General features: G+C 37.7%; 6 protein-coding genes across 9 annotated transcripts; 3 read left to right on the top strand and 3 right to left on the bottom strand.

The window, feature by feature from the left end:
* Nucleotides 1-376: 376 nt before the first annotated feature.
* LOC117789673 (guanine nucleotide-binding protein-like 3 homolog) lies at nucleotides 377-2,516 on the bottom strand. The gene is made up of 5 exons (XM_034628752.1): nucleotides 2,420-2,516; nucleotides 1,475-2,360; nucleotides 1,157-1,419; nucleotides 699-1,097; nucleotides 377-629 (listed from the first exon to the last, which is right to left on the bottom strand). The coding sequence occupies exons 1-5, from the start codon at nucleotides 2,439-2,441 to the stop codon at nucleotides 454-456; spliced, it is 1,746 nt and encodes a 581-aa protein (XP_034484643.1). The 5' UTR covers nucleotides 2,442-2,516; the 3' UTR covers nucleotides 377-453.
* A 673-nt stretch (nucleotides 2,517-3,189) lies between these two features.
* On the top strand, nucleotides 3,190-4,186 carry LOC117790945 (28S ribosomal protein S11, mitochondrial). The gene is made up of 5 exons (XM_034630563.1): nucleotides 3,190-3,456; nucleotides 3,519-3,649; nucleotides 3,715-3,815; nucleotides 3,875-3,940; nucleotides 3,996-4,186. Exons 1-5 carry the CDS (start codon nucleotides 3,251-3,253, stop codon nucleotides 4,101-4,103), a joined length of 612 nt encoding a protein of 203 aa, XP_034486454.1. The 5' UTR covers nucleotides 3,190-3,250; the 3' UTR covers nucleotides 4,104-4,186.
* Nucleotides 4,187-4,349: 163 nt separating this feature from the next.
* LOC117790943 (kelch-like ECH-associated protein 1B) lies at nucleotides 4,350-12,048 on the bottom strand. 4 transcript variants are annotated; one of them, XM_034630560.1, is made up of 6 exons: nucleotides 11,983-12,048; nucleotides 8,493-8,809; nucleotides 8,161-8,418; nucleotides 5,981-6,663; nucleotides 5,712-5,917; nucleotides 4,350-5,640 (listed from the first exon to the last, which is right to left on the bottom strand). In XM_034630560.1, the coding sequence occupies exons 2-6, from the start codon at nucleotides 8,799-8,801 to the stop codon at nucleotides 4,820-4,822; spliced, it is 2,277 nt and encodes a 758-aa protein (XP_034486451.1). In that variant the 5' UTR covers nucleotides 8,802-8,809; nucleotides 11,983-12,048; the 3' UTR covers nucleotides 4,350-4,819. The 4 variants fall into 4 exon arrangements, with proteins under 4 accessions (XP_034486451.1, XP_034486453.1, XP_034486452.1 ...); XM_034630562.1 differs by lacking the exon at nucleotides 11,983-12,048 and adding an exon at nucleotides 10,838-10,934; XM_034630561.1 differs by lacking the exon at nucleotides 11,983-12,048 and adding an exon at nucleotides 10,734-10,930.
* Nucleotides 12,049-13,116: 1,068 nt separating this feature from the next.
* On the top strand, nucleotides 13,117-13,906 carry LOC117791961 (lysophospholipase-like protein 1). The gene has a single exon (XM_034631903.1). It carries the CDS (start codon nucleotides 13,193-13,195, stop codon nucleotides 13,889-13,891), a length of 699 nt encoding a protein of 232 aa, XP_034487794.1. The 5' UTR covers nucleotides 13,117-13,192; the 3' UTR covers nucleotides 13,892-13,906.
* Nucleotides 13,885-14,845, bottom strand: LOC117791960 (probable histone-lysine N-methyltransferase set-23). The gene is made up of 2 exons (XM_034631902.1): nucleotides 14,116-14,845; nucleotides 13,885-14,059 (listed from the first exon to the last, which is right to left on the bottom strand). Exons 1-2 carry the CDS (start codon nucleotides 14,801-14,803, stop codon nucleotides 13,911-13,913), a joined length of 837 nt encoding a protein of 278 aa, XP_034487793.1. The 5' UTR covers nucleotides 14,804-14,845; the 3' UTR covers nucleotides 13,885-13,910.
* A 591-nt stretch (nucleotides 14,846-15,436) lies between these two features.
* Nucleotides 15,437-17,706, top strand: LOC117792269 (eukaryotic translation initiation factor 3 subunit D-1). The gene is made up of 4 exons (XM_034632330.1): nucleotides 15,437-15,765; nucleotides 15,898-16,533; nucleotides 16,600-16,892; nucleotides 16,956-17,706. Exons 1-4 carry the CDS (start codon nucleotides 15,567-15,569, stop codon nucleotides 17,517-17,519), a joined length of 1,692 nt encoding a protein of 563 aa, XP_034488221.1. The 5' UTR covers nucleotides 15,437-15,566; the 3' UTR covers nucleotides 17,520-17,706.
* Nucleotides 17,707-17,791: the final 85 nt, after the last annotated feature.

The raw sequence follows: 17,791 nt of genomic DNA, 5'->3' as shown, positions 1-17,791 counted from the left end.
TCTCCCAATGTCTCTTCAAGCCATAATTAATATTAGAAGAGCTTGTAACTTTTTTATTTGTATGTATTATCATATTATTATAATTTCAATTTTTTTAGTGCTTTATTCGCACTTGTCACAAATATTAAAATTTTGCAATCAAGTTTTTTGAGTATTCTATCTTTTACGAATTTATAGGTAACTTCCGTATTTATTTATTTGCAATTTGGTTGGCTTTCCGTACATGGTTTCTATACAATGGTAATCATAGACTCTGTATGCTCATGGACATTATCTTTTAGTTCACATAAAATAAATATTAGTAAGGGTTGCAAGCTTCTTGCTTCAAGTTCCAATAACATTCCCGACAGAAAAATAAACTTATCAGCTTGTGTACTCCATATATGTACATAAGTTTATTTTTATTTGTGTATATATTTAAATCTTCTATATAAAACATATTATATAATTAGATCATTCAATAACATAATCTTGATCAAAGTCATATTTATCAGCTGTCGCCGATGGCGCACTCAGAGTAAAGCTGTCCAGGACGTCAGTAATTTTCGAAATTTTCTTCTCATTCCGAACATTTTGTTTTTTCTTCTTTTTCTGCAGCTCCTTAATGTTTTTATTGAGGGATTGGTTTTCTGTTAAAGTATAATTTAAATTATTAATTATTTAAAATGTCGATGAGCAGATGCTAAATAATAGCTTACCTTCTAAAAGTAGCACGGGATCTGGCTTCTCTTTCTTATCGTCGTCCAACTTTCGTTTACGACCTTTCGCTGGTTCTTCCTTCTCGGCTATTACTGAAGCAATCGGCTGCACCTCTTCGTGTGGCACTCTCAATTCTAAAGGACCGGTTGATGTTATTTCCATAACGTCGTCGGCTGTCTCGGGGCATTGGTTCAGTATATCTGTTTCCATTGACTCGAAGTTATTCACGTCAAACTCACGCGCCTCAGCGTGAACAATTGAAGCACTTATGTGTACATTTGTAACTTCCGGCACCTCTGGCGGTTGTGTGCAATATTTGATTTTGCCCGTATTCCAATCATTTAGAACGCTACGTGCAGCGGCAACGACATCAGGTACGCCTTTCTTTAAAAATTTACCTGTTGATTGGATTGATTATTGCATAAATGGTGACAATAATAGTATGACGTTAACTCACCCATTCTGGCAGCTTTCTTAGCAAAGAACTCTTCAAATGTATCGTAGTTGGTAATATCGTACATTTTGCAGAAGTACTCTTTGCTTGCTCTTTTCAAAACGCTCTCGGCTATGCTGAAGGGATCCTTGACATCACCCACACGTTGTGCGTTCTTTAAAACGGCGTGCGAGTTCTCGTTGCCTTCGCTGGCAATGCTGGTAAACACAATGCCAGGACAGTCAATAAGCTTGATCTTCGAGTCCAATTCAACCTCTTGCATGGCTCTGTAAGAATGCAATCATTAATAAGGAGTTCAGGAAAGCGATTAACACCACTTACTTAGTTACTCCAGGTGTGCTTCCCACCATGCATGAACGTCCTCGAGTTAATGAGTTTATAATGGAACTCTTGCCTACATTGGGTATGCCCACAACTCCTACGCGAATTGAGGTTTTAATGCCCTTGTTGCGACAGTAATTTGCCAGCATAGACATTAGCAACTCGGCTCCAATACAAACGGATCCCTGCATGGCTTTCTCGGTTTTCATATCGCGTAACTTTCGACGGCCCAGCCTCGATGCCTGATCCTGCGTGGACGCCTTAAACGCTGTCACGGGTCCATTGCGTCTAAAGTACTTGATCCAATTATTAAGGTTTTCTCTAGGCACAAGATCAGCTTTATTCAAAATGAGCACCAATCGCTTATTTCCCGGGGCAGCGCGCACAGCTCGCTCAACTTCATTGCAGCGTGTACCCAAAGGATCGCGTGCATCGACTACTTCGAGGACAACGTCTGCGTTCTCAATAACTTTGCGGAACTCCTTAAAGTACTGTTTCAGAGATTGCTCCTTGGTGGCTGCGTTCTTGTATTTCCTCTCTGTTGGATTGCTATCATCGTTCTCATGCATTATACCATGCACTGTGCCCCGCATGTCGGCATTCTCCACCATCGACTCCAACGACTTGAATTTGTTCTGTGCGCGCTCTGCTTTGAACTGTTCCCTGCGGGCTTGACGCTCTGCCTCCTGGCGTTGCTTGGCCTCTTCCACTTCTTTAAGTATATCATCCTTAAATGGGCATATGTTTGGGATCTGTATCAGTTTCTGTTTCTTGCTGCCCTTCTTGGTGTTCTTTTTGGCCTCACGACGTTCCTTTCGATTGTGTTCGCGTACTTTTTTGTCAATTTTGTGCTTCAATTTTCCAGTTAAGCGTTTCGACTTTTTTGCTGAAAATATATATCAGTTTATTATATTGTTATCTTTAAATATTGATATAGACCCTTACTTTTCAATCGTTTAAGAGCCATTTCAAAGTTAAATTATAAAATACACTACTGCGTCCAAACACGTGAAAATAAATGTGCTTCTTCTACATACAGTGTTGCCAAGTTAGCTATTTTATGGCTAGCTCTGGTTATTTTAGAAGTTTGATTGCGGCATCATTTGTAAATTGCTATTAACCAGCTATTTTAAAAATATATATTGCTATGTTTTGCTATTTATAATTTTTCGAAAACCATGCAATCCTTCATGCAAATACAAATTTAAATGCTTTCCAGCTAAAAATAAATGCATAGTGCTTGAAGCCAGAAACAGCTATTTTTCCTCTAATAGGTGGCAGCACTGCATTTCCCGTAAACGTGCGATAGTTTTCACTCGGAACGTTGCTCCACACTGTTTCTACTGTAGTGGTTTCCGGTGAGAGATATGAACGGCGCACAATTCAAATGTGAACTTCATTAAGCGATAAATTAAATTTTTAAGAAAAATATGTATATTCGAAATTAGATAAAAGAAAGGGTATCATTTTTATGAAAGTTTGAGCTTCATCAGCCCTGTGGGGAAGAAGTTGTATAATTTAATTCTAAATGACAAAATTAAAAAAATCAACAATATTCGAACAAAAATGCTAGCTTCAAAATTTAGAAAAATACATAAAAAATAAATTTTTGGAGAAATTACTAAAATTAATATTATTATTAGTAATTACGAATTCAAGGTTGCCAGACGTTAAAATAAACTTTAACTTTAACCTGGGACCAAGGTGGCAACGTCTTTCAAATCGCGTGATGTAATTTTAATAAAATAAGATTGTTTTTATTTATACTGGATAAATATGTCAATGAAAACAACAGTTTTGGCTGGCTTTAATTACCTCAAGCAATGTGCCTTAAATGCTGCAACGCCAAGAAGCTCGTGTATACACACAAGCGCATTTATGAGAAAGGTTGAAGATCGAAAAGAAATGCTGGCTTCCATGCCGGCTAAGGATGAGGGTACAATTGGTGAGAAGTCTGTCGATATAGACACGCTCATTAACAGGTATGTAATTTATTGTTATAATTGAAGTTAAAGAATATAACTTACAATTGGTACTTTAACAGAAAGGCGAAGTTCTTCCCGGATGCCAGCACGGCCACGGAGCTATTTAATGGCATACCCTTTAATGAGCTGCCTGTGGTCAACATTCGTGTCTCGCCCAACAATACAATTATTTCTGTGACCGACTATAAAGGCAAGTTACGGAACTATTGTAATTTTGTTGTAGTTATTGTTATTGTGCCACTGTACTCCTTCTAGGTGTGCCAAGACTCATACGTTCCTGCGGAATTGAAGGGTTCAAGAATACCAGAAAAGGCACCAACATTGCTGCACAAGCAACAGCCGTTAGCATTAGCGCTGTAAGCTAATCTGTTTTATTAAGTTAATACGTAGAGTGATACTAATGAATGAATTACAGAAAGCAGTTGAGCTTGGCTGGAAAACCATTCGAGTAAAAGTACGTGGCCTAGGACCAGGACGCATGGTAAGATTGTCTATAAGATATTATGAGAATGTAACTCTTTAAATATTCTTTTTAGTCGGCTATCAAAGGATTGCAAATGGGCGGCTTAAATATTGTTTCCGTTACTGATAACACGCCTGTATCATGGAATCCCCCACGGCCCAGAAAGCAAAGGAGTCTTTAATTAATCCATTGAATTGCTTTACATATGCATAGAAGAAAATTAAAAAATTATTTAAATCGTTATAATAATTGATTATTAAAATATATCGCTTTATTTATTATTGATAAGGGCTTTAAGCCTTGCAGATAGTTTTAAGAGGAAATCACTTACGGCCCCTGTTATATTTACAAAATCTACATACGTATACGGATTAATATGATAAACTTTATTTCCAATATATAATAATTGACGGCGACGTGAATACGGTTCGAGTTTTAAATAATAAACTATTTTTTATTTAGGAGCATACTTTATAAATACAATATTTTGACTGTACGTAATCTAATCTAGTACGTACAAACATTGAAGTACATTATTCAAATCAATTGTTTTATATACTTTCTACTTATCCTTAAAAATCTAACACTTATGCGTTGTGAATATGGCACACATGAAGTGCGCCAGTACAAGTTAAGCTTATGAAAATCGTACAAATTATATTACATACATATTATTATCTGTATATATACAATCACCTTACAAAATACCAAGCGTAAAGTTTAAAGTTGCCTAATCGCAGGTTATAATTATGAAATGCAACAAATTGCATATATTGGCTGGAATGGTTGTCTTTATGGAATAGTATGTGTGAGTTCAAGTGAATTCGATAACTTACGGACTTAGGAAATGGATAATATTTTTGGTTATACGACTACGCTTGGTGGTTTAAATAATTGTCATGAGGTGCACATTTTATGGCGCCATTCTATGCTTTTGTGTATCACGTTTTGCATGGCTGTGCAAACTGGGGTCAATAAGCAACGAGGTGTTGAATTGCTTTGATTAGGAGACAATTTGTTGCCTATGGATATGGAGTTTGGTAGCTCTTTTAATTTAGATGTGGAAAACAAGGGCTGTAGCGTTAGGAAACTGTTCGGATCTGGTTCGCCTGGATCGTGGTCAGTACTCTGTATCTTTCGAAATCGGCTTGATTGATTTATACTTTCCCACATGACAGTTTTATCCCGCAATTCTGCAGGACTCTCGACTTTAGCTGTAATATCAGAATCACAGTTGTTGCACCCTTTTGAACCATAGGACGCATGAAACTGCATATTGGATGCAATGCCACAAAAGCTTTGATTGAGGCTTCCACAAGGATCTCGAGACAATTCACTGTGCATTTCACCATTGCTGCCATCGGGCTTGTGCGCTTCACCTTCCTCATAATCCATGAATGTGCTTTCACAGGACGGCTGGTATATGACTGCGGAAGCATGTCCGGATCGGCCAGAATTTAAAGGAGTCCCTTGCTCCCAAGTGTTTGTCCGCGGATCATATACTTCAACGATGGATAGAAAGTTGTTGCCGTCAAAACCTCCAATAGCGTACAACTTGCCATCGAGTGGGGTAAGGGATAATGCACTTCTCGCTATTTGAATTGGTGCAACCATGTCCCATGTTTCAGTCTCCGTATCATAGCGTTCCACAGTCGCTAGTTGGCGTGTACCATCAAATCCACCCACAACATAGATAAACTGATCAATTGCAGCAACTCCTAGAATCGAAAAAAATAGATTTTAAATATACAGTTTCTAAGGTATAATATTTATTATTCATTAATTTTACCTGCTCCGCTGCGGCCAGTTTTTAGGGAAGGTAAGTAACTCCATTCATTGTTTTCCGGATGATAACATTCCACGCTGGCAAGACGCTCGTTGCCGTCAAAGCCACCGATGGCGTATAGCAATCGATTAACAACCACAACGCCAACTCCTAAGCGTTTGGAATGCATTGGCTGGACAAGTGTCCACCGATCTTGGTCTGGGTCATAACTAATGAAAGCAAGAGAAATTAAATGAACTTTATATTATTATATGAATATTTAAGATACTTACTATTCCACTGTATTGTGATATTCCATGCCTGCCGATCCACCCACAGCATACATTAGCTCGTCCATGACGGCCACGCCCACTCGATGGCGTGGCACAGACATCGGTGAGCAGGGCCTCCACGTCTCACTTATGGCACTGTAACGATCCACCCAGTCGGAATCGTAGGATGATCCAATGTTGTTGTTACGTCCACCCACCGCATAAAATTTCCCCTTGAGGAACGCAGCCCCCAGACCGGAACGTGGAATGCGCAGGTTTGGTAAGGTTGTCCAGGTCTTGTCATCGACATTGTAGGCCTCAAGTATGTCCAACGAGTGTCGGAAAAAGCCACCAGCGACGAATATCATACGTGTTGTATTTGGCGTACGCTCTTTGACGCCTGGACACTTATGCAATGTTAAGTCCTTAAAGATCTTTGCTAAATATTCACGGCACGCTGGTACTTTGCGCAGAACGTCACAGTTTTTCATTTGCTCCTTAAGGAAGTTGGGCGTCAGAAACTGACAACGAACTGCGACAAGAATATGCTCCATCTTGCTATGTCTATTATCCTCATCGTACTTTACCCATTTCAGAACTGCATTGTACACTTCACGCTCCTCCTGCACATTAAGTTCGTCCCGCCTGATAAGAGCTATCAGTTGATAGGCGGACAGCTGCAAAAATTCCTCCTCTTGACATACCTGCAAACATAATGATTAGGTTAAACTAATATCACTTTAAAAGAACATTTAAAAGTTTTTTAAATATGTTACCAATCTTAATTTACTTTATGCGTATGGATCCCAGCCAGAATAGCTGATTCACTTAAATTCACCTAAAATTTTTTTTGATTGATCTCCAAGATTTTTATTCTTTTAAATTCTATGAAAATTCGAAAAGGGTCGCTCCACACCGCCAACTTGCTTGAATTTACCTCCTTGGTAAATTATGCCAACCCCCGGCTCACTTCGCTCGCGGTTCTACAGTCGAGCATACTCGACTGTCAGAGACCCCGTACTTACTATGAAAGAAGCAAAGACTACTAAAAATTCAAAAATATTTAGCACACTCGACGCTCTTGCAGAGCGCTTTATTTAATTTTCGACTACTTGCTCCAATTTGAACTGGTAAGGACGTCTAAGACCAGCTCAAACTTAATTTTCACCCAATCGGTCCTATGACAGCTATATGATTTAGTGGTCTGATTTAAACCACCTTCGGTCAGGATATATAAAACCGAGTAATATGCATTTTGTATCAGTTTGGTTGATATATCTCATAAAACAAAAAAGTAAAACTTGATTTTCGACCGTTTGTTTCTATGGGCGCTATATGATATAGTGGTCCGATCCAAAAAAAGAAACAAACTTGATCTGCCTGCAATCTACATACTAAGTTTGGTGTCACTATCTTTTAAATTGTTCTTATAATTTGGATATGAAATTTTCTTTGTCGATTTTTGGGCCGAATTCTAAAACAAACTTGATCTGCTTGCAATATAGAGGAGCCTACATACCAAGTTTGATGTCTCTAGCTCTTATAGTCTCTGAGATCTAGGTGCTCATACAAACAGACGGACAAACAGACAGACGGACATTGCGATATCGACTCGGCTATTGATGCTGATCAAGAATATATATACATTATAGGGTCTGGCACGCCTCCTTCTGCCTGTTACGCACATATTCGTTAAAAAAAACCCAATAGACCCCTGTACTTTTTTTAAGCACGCGGTCTAAAAAAGCAACCTGATGTCATTTACACTGACTTCAGAAAAGCCTTCACTTTGTGAACCACGACCTTTTACATTACAAACTTAATTGTATAGGTTTTCCCCCGTCTTTCTAAGTTGATTATCCCCCTACTTAAAAGGTAGGACCCAAGAAGTGCTTCTTGGGTCAACCATTTGGAGTTTGGTTCATGTAATTTATGGTGTTCCTCAAGGAAGTCACTTGGGACCTTTATTACTATTCTTATGATTGTTGGCGATATAGATTGTAGCTTCCAGGAGAACTAATTACGCTTTACACAGTTTGTGTTGTTTCTTATGAAGTAATTAAAATAGCCTGTCTCTTCCTTCTCGATAGGGAGACAGTAATATTACTATTTCAGAAAACCTGCCCGATGTCAAGTTATGGGGCTCCAAGGGTAACATATACAAATATATACAGTCTAATAAATGAATTCAAATAACTTACTTGGGTAAAGTGGCGCTCAATAAAGTAGTTGGCTTTCTTCTGCAGCTCAACGCAGCTATGCTGTTCGGCGAAATTGGCAATGCCGATAGCATTCGTTGGATCCAATTGACGCTCTAGGAAGGCACAGCACGCATCAATAACATTCTGTACTTGGAACATGGTTGCCGCAGGCAAAAGCTGACAAACAGTTACCTCCGTCACGCGTATTTGACCAGTGTACATGAAGTAAAGGATTCGGGCCATTGCCGTGGGGCATACCTAAAAAATTGGATAACGCAAACTGTTCATCTATTATAGCAACAAATTGGTGGCATAGCTGGGTCTCCACTTACTCCCTGCAGCTGCACGCGCGACATCTCCGACTCCTTTAGGCCACCCGTGAACATGGCCTTAAAGTATGGCGATGCAGCTGACAGAATGACCTTGTGCGCATGAAATAGCTCCTTTTTCACCTCTAGAACAACGTCTGTGAGCATGCCATGCGATCGCATCATGAACATCATTTTAAGTGCCTCTTTCGCATAGTTGGACATGCAGAAGGTCATGTCATCATCTGTAGCATCATGTTCATCTATGGATCGCGTCGTGTCAAAACGTCCGCACCCGGTTGAGAAGCAACCACTATCACAGTGTTCATTCATCTCAATGTCTGCAAGTTTAACAAAAACAATAGAATTTATTGAAATTGAAATTATATTTATTTGAAGACACAGGGTATATTATAGTCGAGACGCAGCAGATTTAAAATTACAGCAAAGATAACAATGTGCGAAGACGATATAGGTAAATTTATTAATCTGTATATATGCAAACTACATTCGATTTGTATTTAAATGAAAATAGTATTAAAATAAATGCTTTTAAGTAATTAAAAATGCCTTTTATCTATATTACAAATTCAGCACGTTTATTTCCACTAAGACTCAATAAATAGTAAAACTACTGTCGTGTCTAAATATAGTGAGCACCCGATATTTTAAACAGCATTTTATAGCTAGCACCTAAAACTTAACTAAATAGTGAAAAAAGTAGGAACAAGATTTCAATACTTAGTATATTTAAAAAATTTTTTATTCATTTTATATTGATATTAATTATATAATTTTATTTTTAGTCTTATATACGAAAGTCTAATGGTATAAAAATAACTGCATGTTTCAAAAAACTAAACAGATATAGGCATTTCCAAAGAAAGGTCCTCCGAGACTAAAATCTTAAAATTGATCAAAAAACCACATCTTGTAAGATTTTCTTTCGGAAACGAATTTAAGTTACTTGTTTAAACAATTTGCATATAACTTAGCCCACTGTTCAAAAAATACCGACTGCAAGTTTAAATAAATTGCGTTTTTCTATATTTTTGCCTGTTTTCTGAAAAAGTGACTTTCAAAATGGAGTGCATGTATCATACAGATTATATGACGAAATCTCTCTTCCAGCATCAAAAAGTTAATCAAAATGCAAAGAAAACTTCGGATTAAAATAAGTCATATTTAAATTTACAAATAAATTTAAATTATCATCAAAATTCTTTGAAAAAAAAATTATGATTAGTTCAAAACGTAGAGAAAAATGTGTAACAATACAAATATTTTCTGTATGAAATTGAACCAAGGCTCGAACCCAAACCTTGGGTTCAGGGGGTATATAAACCAATTCGCGAACCGAACCGATGTCTTGCTCTATGGCTCGAACCGCCGAACCGAACCTTTAACAAAATTTTGGGAGATTGCAGCCTTGGTCAAAAGTGACTTCCATTTTTCGTTGCGTCGTCGAAAGCAACAAGTCTTCAAAGCTTGTCAAAAGACATATAAAAATAGTGTTGATAAAATGCATTAGCACGTAAGAAAACAATTTTGAAAATGTAAATTTTTAACATTAATTTTTTCTCTTAAAGACGTACAAATGTCACATTCTTGATCCTGGAAATACGCATATATGTAACTACTGTTATAATTTACTGTTATATTTATCTGATCTTGATGCGATTAAGTGGAATGATTGATAATGAAAGTAAATTATTCAGCATCAACAAAAAGTCTATAATTATTAGTTCTTTATAATCAGACACTACTGTATATTATGTGAGTATTATGAGTTGAATGAATTGCAATAATTTTGTTTAAGCCCTCGTGAGATTCTAATAAGCAAACTCGATGTATTACATTTACTATACACACTCACACAAGTGCAAACACAAAAAAAATACACAGATACATACGAGTCTAAGTATGTGCAGAGTCATGCTCATTGGCTATATTCCCCAAAAGCAGCAACAATTTAAATGCGACAACCATACTGACACTTGCTGATTTTTTCCCCACATTTTTTTCACGTTTAATTCACAATAAAATCGACTAATTTGTAGGACCTGGGCGATAAGGCTGCTAAAAGCTACCAAAGTCCAATCATTACAAACACAAAATATAAGAGGAAAAAAAATAGTAACGATAAATAAAACAAAAAAAACTTCTGTGTAAGTTTCTAGTCACTTTTAAATGTTGAATTTGAATTTTGTTTTTATCAACAAAACAAAAGCAGATAACAGGTTTTCTGTCACTGTATTTATGTACCTTGTTTTATTTGGTTTTAAATTTGATTAGGTATAATAGTACTATGTACATAGGATTAATAGTCAATGGACTAGAAATGATAACACATCTAACTATGAACGTACATGATAGAAAGATCAGCGGACTCTAAGCTCACGTACCACGGACATCAACCGATCGTGTGTACTCCGGAATCAAACTGAACTCATTTCTGCGAGGTACTTCCCACCACATAGCAGGTAGACGTAGGGTCGCATAGTCGTATAGTTGACAAAATGCCATGTCATGCTCGTATCTGAGTTAAATTATAACAACGATATTCGAGAATTTATTTCATTTTGTCATCGTGAATAAAACTACCAAAGGAAACAAGTAAGAATTCTACTCGACTATAGGATTTTCCTTAATCAACTAGTAAAATTAGGCAACGAAAAATAATTGTTGTTGTTATAGCTGAGAAAATGTTGGTAGATTTATTTAATTAGGTCGCAGCATGTGTGGTTAGTCTTTGTTAAATACTCAATGTAATAATGGTACATTCATAAATACAAACATACATATGTACATGTTGAGTACGTGAGCAGAGTGACGTGCTTTTGGGATGACACAGCATAAACAGAGTCTCTTAAGCGCAAGGAGTTCCCTTCACGTTATTTTATCAGGTATGCGATAAATACAAAAGCAAAGTGAGAAATACTGTCAAATCACGGTGAGAAGGCATGAATGCACACATGTGTATATACACACATATAGGATGAATGTATACAAAAAAGACACAAAACGTAAATCGGCGGTTCGTATGAGTCGCATTAGTGTGAGAGTAGTTTTGTTTTTGTTAATAGAAGATACATGTGTGTTTGTTTGTATGTCTATATATGTATGTATGTACAATCAATTGTATTTGTGTTTAATCAACAACTTGTTGATTTTCAGGACTTAATTGATGAGTGTCGCGACGGGCACACATTTCAAATGAACTTATATATATAATTACACTCGTCTGTGTATAATTTTGAACTTTATGCATTCACATATGAATGTAAATAAATATTTGGATTATAGAGACCAAAAATACTATCACGTGTATACACAAATGACCGATTTTCAATGTGTGTGTAGCAAACAGCTGATAAATTGGGCAATGCGTCTTGGACATTTCAGACCTTTGTTTTTTATTTTGTCTGTCTTTAGACTTTTTCCGATAATATCGATACGACTGTTAAAAACACAAGCACGAACACTTATATATTCTATTGTTTATTGAAATTACCAGTTACTAGTTTATTAAACAACGGGTTGTATATATTTCCTTTCAGCACCCACAACTTCGCAACTGTGCACTGTTTTGGTCCAAAGGCTGCCACCTGCTCCAAGGACTGCCACCCTGCAAAAATTTACCGATCTGGCAGCATGTACTATATTGGGTCAAATGTCAAAACTGGTAACTTTAAAATTTTTCACCTTTTTTTTTTTGGCAATTCTTATTTTGAAGCTAAAATTTTTTTGAAATTAACTGCATTTTTTTAATATTATTTTCAAAATTAAATTTGGAACTTTTCTCTCTTTTAGGTAACAAACTGCAAGCCTACATTAAAATGTTTTCCTTATTTTATCTAATTTCGAACTTCAATTTATTAAATTATTGCTAAGTTATGGCATTTTAAAATTTGCATTACCTAAATTACAATTTGTCGCTACATGGCGCCAACTTTTTAGAGAAATATTCCCCCTAAAATCTGGAGTGGAAACACTGTTTTGGCCCAAACGTTGCTGAAATTACTGAATAATTAAGTCGCGGTATTGTTCGCGTGCAGCCGCACTGGAAAATTTAAATTTAGTTTAATGGAAAATTTAAAATGCAATAACTTTAAAATAAATAATAGTTTGATAAAAATTTAAAATTCGAAACCAGATAAATTTATGGAGAACATTTTTGTGAAGGTTTGAAGTTCGTCACCCACAGGGGAAAGAAGTTAAAAATTTAATTAAAAAAAAAATGTCAAAAAATTCTAACAAACTTCTGCAAAAATTTAAAAAGTTCTAGCTTAAAAATTAAGAAAAATTCCAATTTACGTGAATTTTTTTGGGTGCAACCAAATTTTCAATTTGATTTAAATAGAACAAGCTGCCAGATCGGGAAACCTTGCAGGGTGGCAGCCCTTGAACATGGTGGCAGTCTTCCACATCAGTACTGGTAAGTTTTTCGGGGGAACAATAACTGTTTCTGTCTGGAAAGTATATAAGTTTGTTATTGGGGACAGTTTTGCACAGTTTTACCAAAAATATTAATAGCTGAATATATATTAAAAATATGCAAGATTTCCAGCTAGCAATTTTGAAATTTTTCTAGCAAACGAATTATGAAAATAGACAGATCTAGCTATAAAATAGCTAAGTTGGCAACAGTGGCTGAAAGTTCAATTTTTGTTGAATTCCATAATTTTGTTGAATTTCATCTAAAAAATTGTAAAAATCTATTAATGGCGTCATCAACTGTACGAAAATATAGTGCATCTGTTATATTCTTCCATGGCTCCGGTGATACAGGACCAAATCTGCTGGAATGGGTCCGTTTCTTACTTGGTCGTGAATTGGACTTTGGGCATATACGAATTGTCTATCCAACTGCTCCAACACAGAAGTATACACCTTTAAATGGACAACCGTCTACAGTGTGGTTTGACCGAAGATCTGTAAACATTGCGGCGCAAGAAAGCAGAAAGAGTATGTCCGAGTGCTACAATATAGTGCAGCAGCTTATTCAGACTGAAGTAGACAACGGTATACCGCTGAATCGCATAATTGTTGGCGGCTTTTCAATGGGAGGCGCGTTAGCCCTACACACTGGTTACCACTTGAATACTGACTTAGCCGGTGTTTTTGCGCACTCTTCATTCCTTAATCGGCAATCGGTGGTCTATGAATCGCTGACAAATCGAAAAGAACCTATTGACACGCTTCCTGAGCTTCACATGTTTCATGGAGAGCGGGATACATTAGTTCCTATGGAATGGGGAAGAGAGACTTGGGAATCATTGAAAAAATTGGGCGTATCAGGCACATTTACACCATTGAAGAACACGTTGCATGAACTCAAGAATAAATCACTTCTAGACTTGGAGGAATGGATACTACAAAAATTACCACCATTGAAGAATGAAGTGCAAAATAAACTTTGATCAAATGTTAACATATCTTTTATATTATAGTATTTGGTAAGACACTGGTACAATTTGGCGCACCACAAAGACAAGGTTTCCCGTCAGGCGAGCCATTCTCAAATTCTTCTCCTCCATAATGAAAGCATAATTCCTCATTGACAGAGATATTCTGTTTGGCAAATATCCCTGAAACAAAGTTTATCAGTAAAGTAAAAAACAACAATGCATAATTAGTTATTTACCTATTTTTGGTATCGGGCTATTTATTCTCACGGCTAAGATCTCACAATTTGGCTGACAACTGTGATTTAGATAACGTCCGATATTTCCACGTTGAGATGGGTCTACAATAGTTATCTGCGAAGGTTGGTAGTCTGTGTTGTGCTCTAACCTTGCATATTCATGTAGACATAATACGTAGTTCATTTGGCCACGTTTGTCAATGAGTTTGAGACGCCGCTTAGCCTCAGATAGAGTTAAAAGTTCCCCAGCATATTCACAGATAAAAGCACCACATGGAATGTTAACCGTTGTGCGTAAACCCATTGATTTAAATAATGGTGAATAAAATATTTCCAATTTCTTGCGCGGCCCGAATTGCACCAGACGATTATTACACTGGCTCAATTTGCATTCACAAAGATCATTGCACTCTATTAAGGCAGGTAATCTTTTATTTGTATTTTTAACTAAAACCAATTCAGCTTCTTCAGTATTAAATAAGTATCCAACTCCATGGCAACAGTGAGCGCTGTCATTGCAAATACGACTATTTTTCTGAGCACTACAACTGCAAAATAATGTCAGTTGCGAATTGTAGTCATCTTCTAGACTTTTGAACTCTGGGCTGCCGTCGTCAGTCATGAGCACATTTTCCAAAATATATTCCAATGATTCTTTGTGGTCGTAGTCATCATTAATTTCAAACATCGAGTTGCAGGATGTTTGAATTGTTTGTTTTTATTTACATTAATTCGATTAAACGATAAAAATGATAAGCACACAACGTTGCTTTTATATATCGATTCTATCGTTCCTTTAAAAAAATTTTCGTATGTATGTCATCGTAGCTCAATTGATTGATTTCCGAAGCTCAATTTTGATGAGCGAACTAGTCTTTGTTATCGATGGTTTTGACGAAAATTTTAAATTAATCAAAATTAAGGTAACCATTTAATTGAAGGTTTGAAGCTGACGAGCTCTCGGGAAGAGAAGTTAGAAAATTTAATTTAAAAAATATACATAGAAATAATAGAGAAAATTCAAACAAAAACTCTGCAAAAATTTTAATAGTTCCAGCTAATAAAAATTTGAAAAAAGGTACATAAATTAAGAATTCAGGTACGAATATTCAGAATAGTAAAAAAATATTAAACCAGATACGAAATTTTTAATGGACGGGCAACAATCGGCTTAAGGACGCCTCGCCGAAAAAGAAAGGCACTTTTCGTTCGCTGAACGAACTATTTTAGAATACTAGTCACTGAACTAAATGACCTACAATTTAGTTCGTTCATTCACTTTAGGGATTAGTTCAATAGAACTTAATTCGAACTATTCGATACATCTCTCTTCGCACATATTCGCGAGCTCGTCACATAGTTTTTTTTTTCATAGCTGGCACATAATAATATTTTGGCATTTGTAACTGCAATTATTAATTAAATAGAGATCAACCAGTTACAAGTGTGAGATGAGCGAGACTATTAATACCGCGGTCCAGTTTCCGACCTTCGAGAAACCGACCGTACAGTTCAATGAAAAGGGTTGGGGGCCATGCGAGTTGCCGGACACGTTTAAGGATGTGCCGTATCAGCCGTTCAGCAAGAACGATCGCCTAGGCAAGATCTGTGACTGGACAAGCACCTCCAACAATGACAAGAAGTATCAAAGTAAGTTTGTAACCAAATTAACATACAGTCACAAGTATGCACAAAGTGAGGTTATGTTGTGTGTGTGTGCATTTTGTTTGTGGATGTCGTGGCAGTCAAATGGACACTAAATAATTGTATTATATTTTGCAGACAAGTATGCTTCTACGTTTGGTACTGGAAATCAATATGCTTACTACCATGAGGAGGACGAGACGACGTTCCATCTGGTGGACACGGCACGCGTCCAGAAGCCACCGCATCAACGCGGACGCTTCCGCAACATGCGAAACTCGCGTTCGGGACGCGGTCGCAATGCACGCGGCGGTCTTAATACGCACGGTCATGGTATGACCACTTTAAGCAGCAAGAATGTCAAGGCCCGTGATCCGAGACGCGGAGTGGGCAAACGATTTGGCAACCGTGGTCCTCCACCGAAAATGCGTGAGTCGTCGGTTGCCGTGCGTGCTGACTGGGCGTCCATTGAAGAGATGGACTTTCCTCGTCTTATCAAGCTTTCGCTGCCGAACATCAAGGAGGGCGAAGATATTACCACTTGCGGCACGCTCGAGTACTACGACAAGACGTACGATCGCATTAACGTGAAGAACGAGAAGCCGCTTCAGAAGATTGATCGCATTGTGCACACGGTAACCACCACTGACGATCCCGTCATTCGTCGTCTGTCCAAGACGGTTGGCAACGTCTTTGCGACCGATGCGATTTTGGCTACTATTATGTGCTCGACACGTTCCAACTACTCCTGGGATATTGTTATCGAGAAAGTTGGTAAGAGATTTCTCGTAAAAACAACAAGTATTTAGATTGCAACATTTATACGGATTCATCTTGCAGGCGATAAGATCTTCATGGACAAGCGCGACCATACGGAATTCGATCTGTTGACGGTGAATGAGACCAGCGTGGAGCCACCTACTGATGATGACAGCTCGTGCAACTCACCGCGCAATCTGGCTATTGAAGCTACCTTCATAAATCATAACTTCAGCCAGCAAGTGCTCAAGACCGGCGACCAGGAAGCCAAATATAAGTTTGAGGAAACCAATCCCTTTATCAGCGAGGACGAGGATATACAGGTGGCTAGCGTTGGTTATCGCTACAAGAAATGGGAGTTGGGCAGCGATATTGTAAGCATTATCTGAATTCAATATCTCTGCGTTGCATTTAACCAATTTAATTGCATACTGCAGGTTTTGGTGGCGAGGTGCGAGCATGACGGTGTGCTTCAAACGCCCAGCGGAGAGCCCCAGTTCATGTCCATCAAGGCACTGAACGAATGGGACTCTAAGCTGGCCAATGGTGTCGAATGGCGCCAAAAGCTGGACACCCAACGTGGCGCTGTGTTGGCCAACGAGTTGAGAAACAATGCGTGCAAGCTGGCCAAGTGGACGGTGCAAGCTGTGCTGGCAGGATCCGATCAGTTGAAATTGGGCTATGTGTCACGTATTAATCCCCGCGATCATTCTCGTCATGTCATTTTGGGCACTCAGCAGTTTAAGCCACACGAGTTCGCCACACAGATCAATCTGAGCATGGACAACGCTTGGGGCATTCTACGTTGCATCATTGACCTGGTGATGAAGCAAAAGGATGGCAAATACCTGATCATGAAGGATCCCAACAAGCCAATTATTCGCTTGTATGATATACCCGATAACACATTCGATTCGGATGATTCGGACGATGGCGAGGGCGATGATGGTGAAGGTTTCCAGCAGGTCTACAACTATGCCAACAACAGCAACAAGATTTAGTTCTACTTTTATATCTGTGCACTTTATAACGTTATAGACACATATACACACACTCGTATAATCATAAAAAACCGGTTAAACAATGCCAAATCACAATATTAATATTGATCGTGGTGGCATTTGTTATAATCATTTGATTTGTTTGCAATTACAACTGGTTCCGAGTAAAGCACAGAATGGAAATAGATTTGGAGAGTTGTGATCTTTGGGGCCGGGTCTTTAGGCAGTGCAATGTACTTACAAGTACATGTAGGAATTATTCACCTCTGACA

This window comes from Drosophila innubila (assembly GCF_004354385.1).
Source record: "Drosophila innubila isolate TH190305 chromosome 3R unlocalized genomic scaffold, UK_Dinn_1.0 2_E_3R, whole genome shotgun sequence".
NCBI classification, from domain to species: Eukaryota; Metazoa; Arthropoda; class Insecta; order Diptera; family Drosophilidae; genus Drosophila; species Drosophila innubila.
This window is presented reverse-complemented; position numbering and strand designations above follow the sequence as displayed.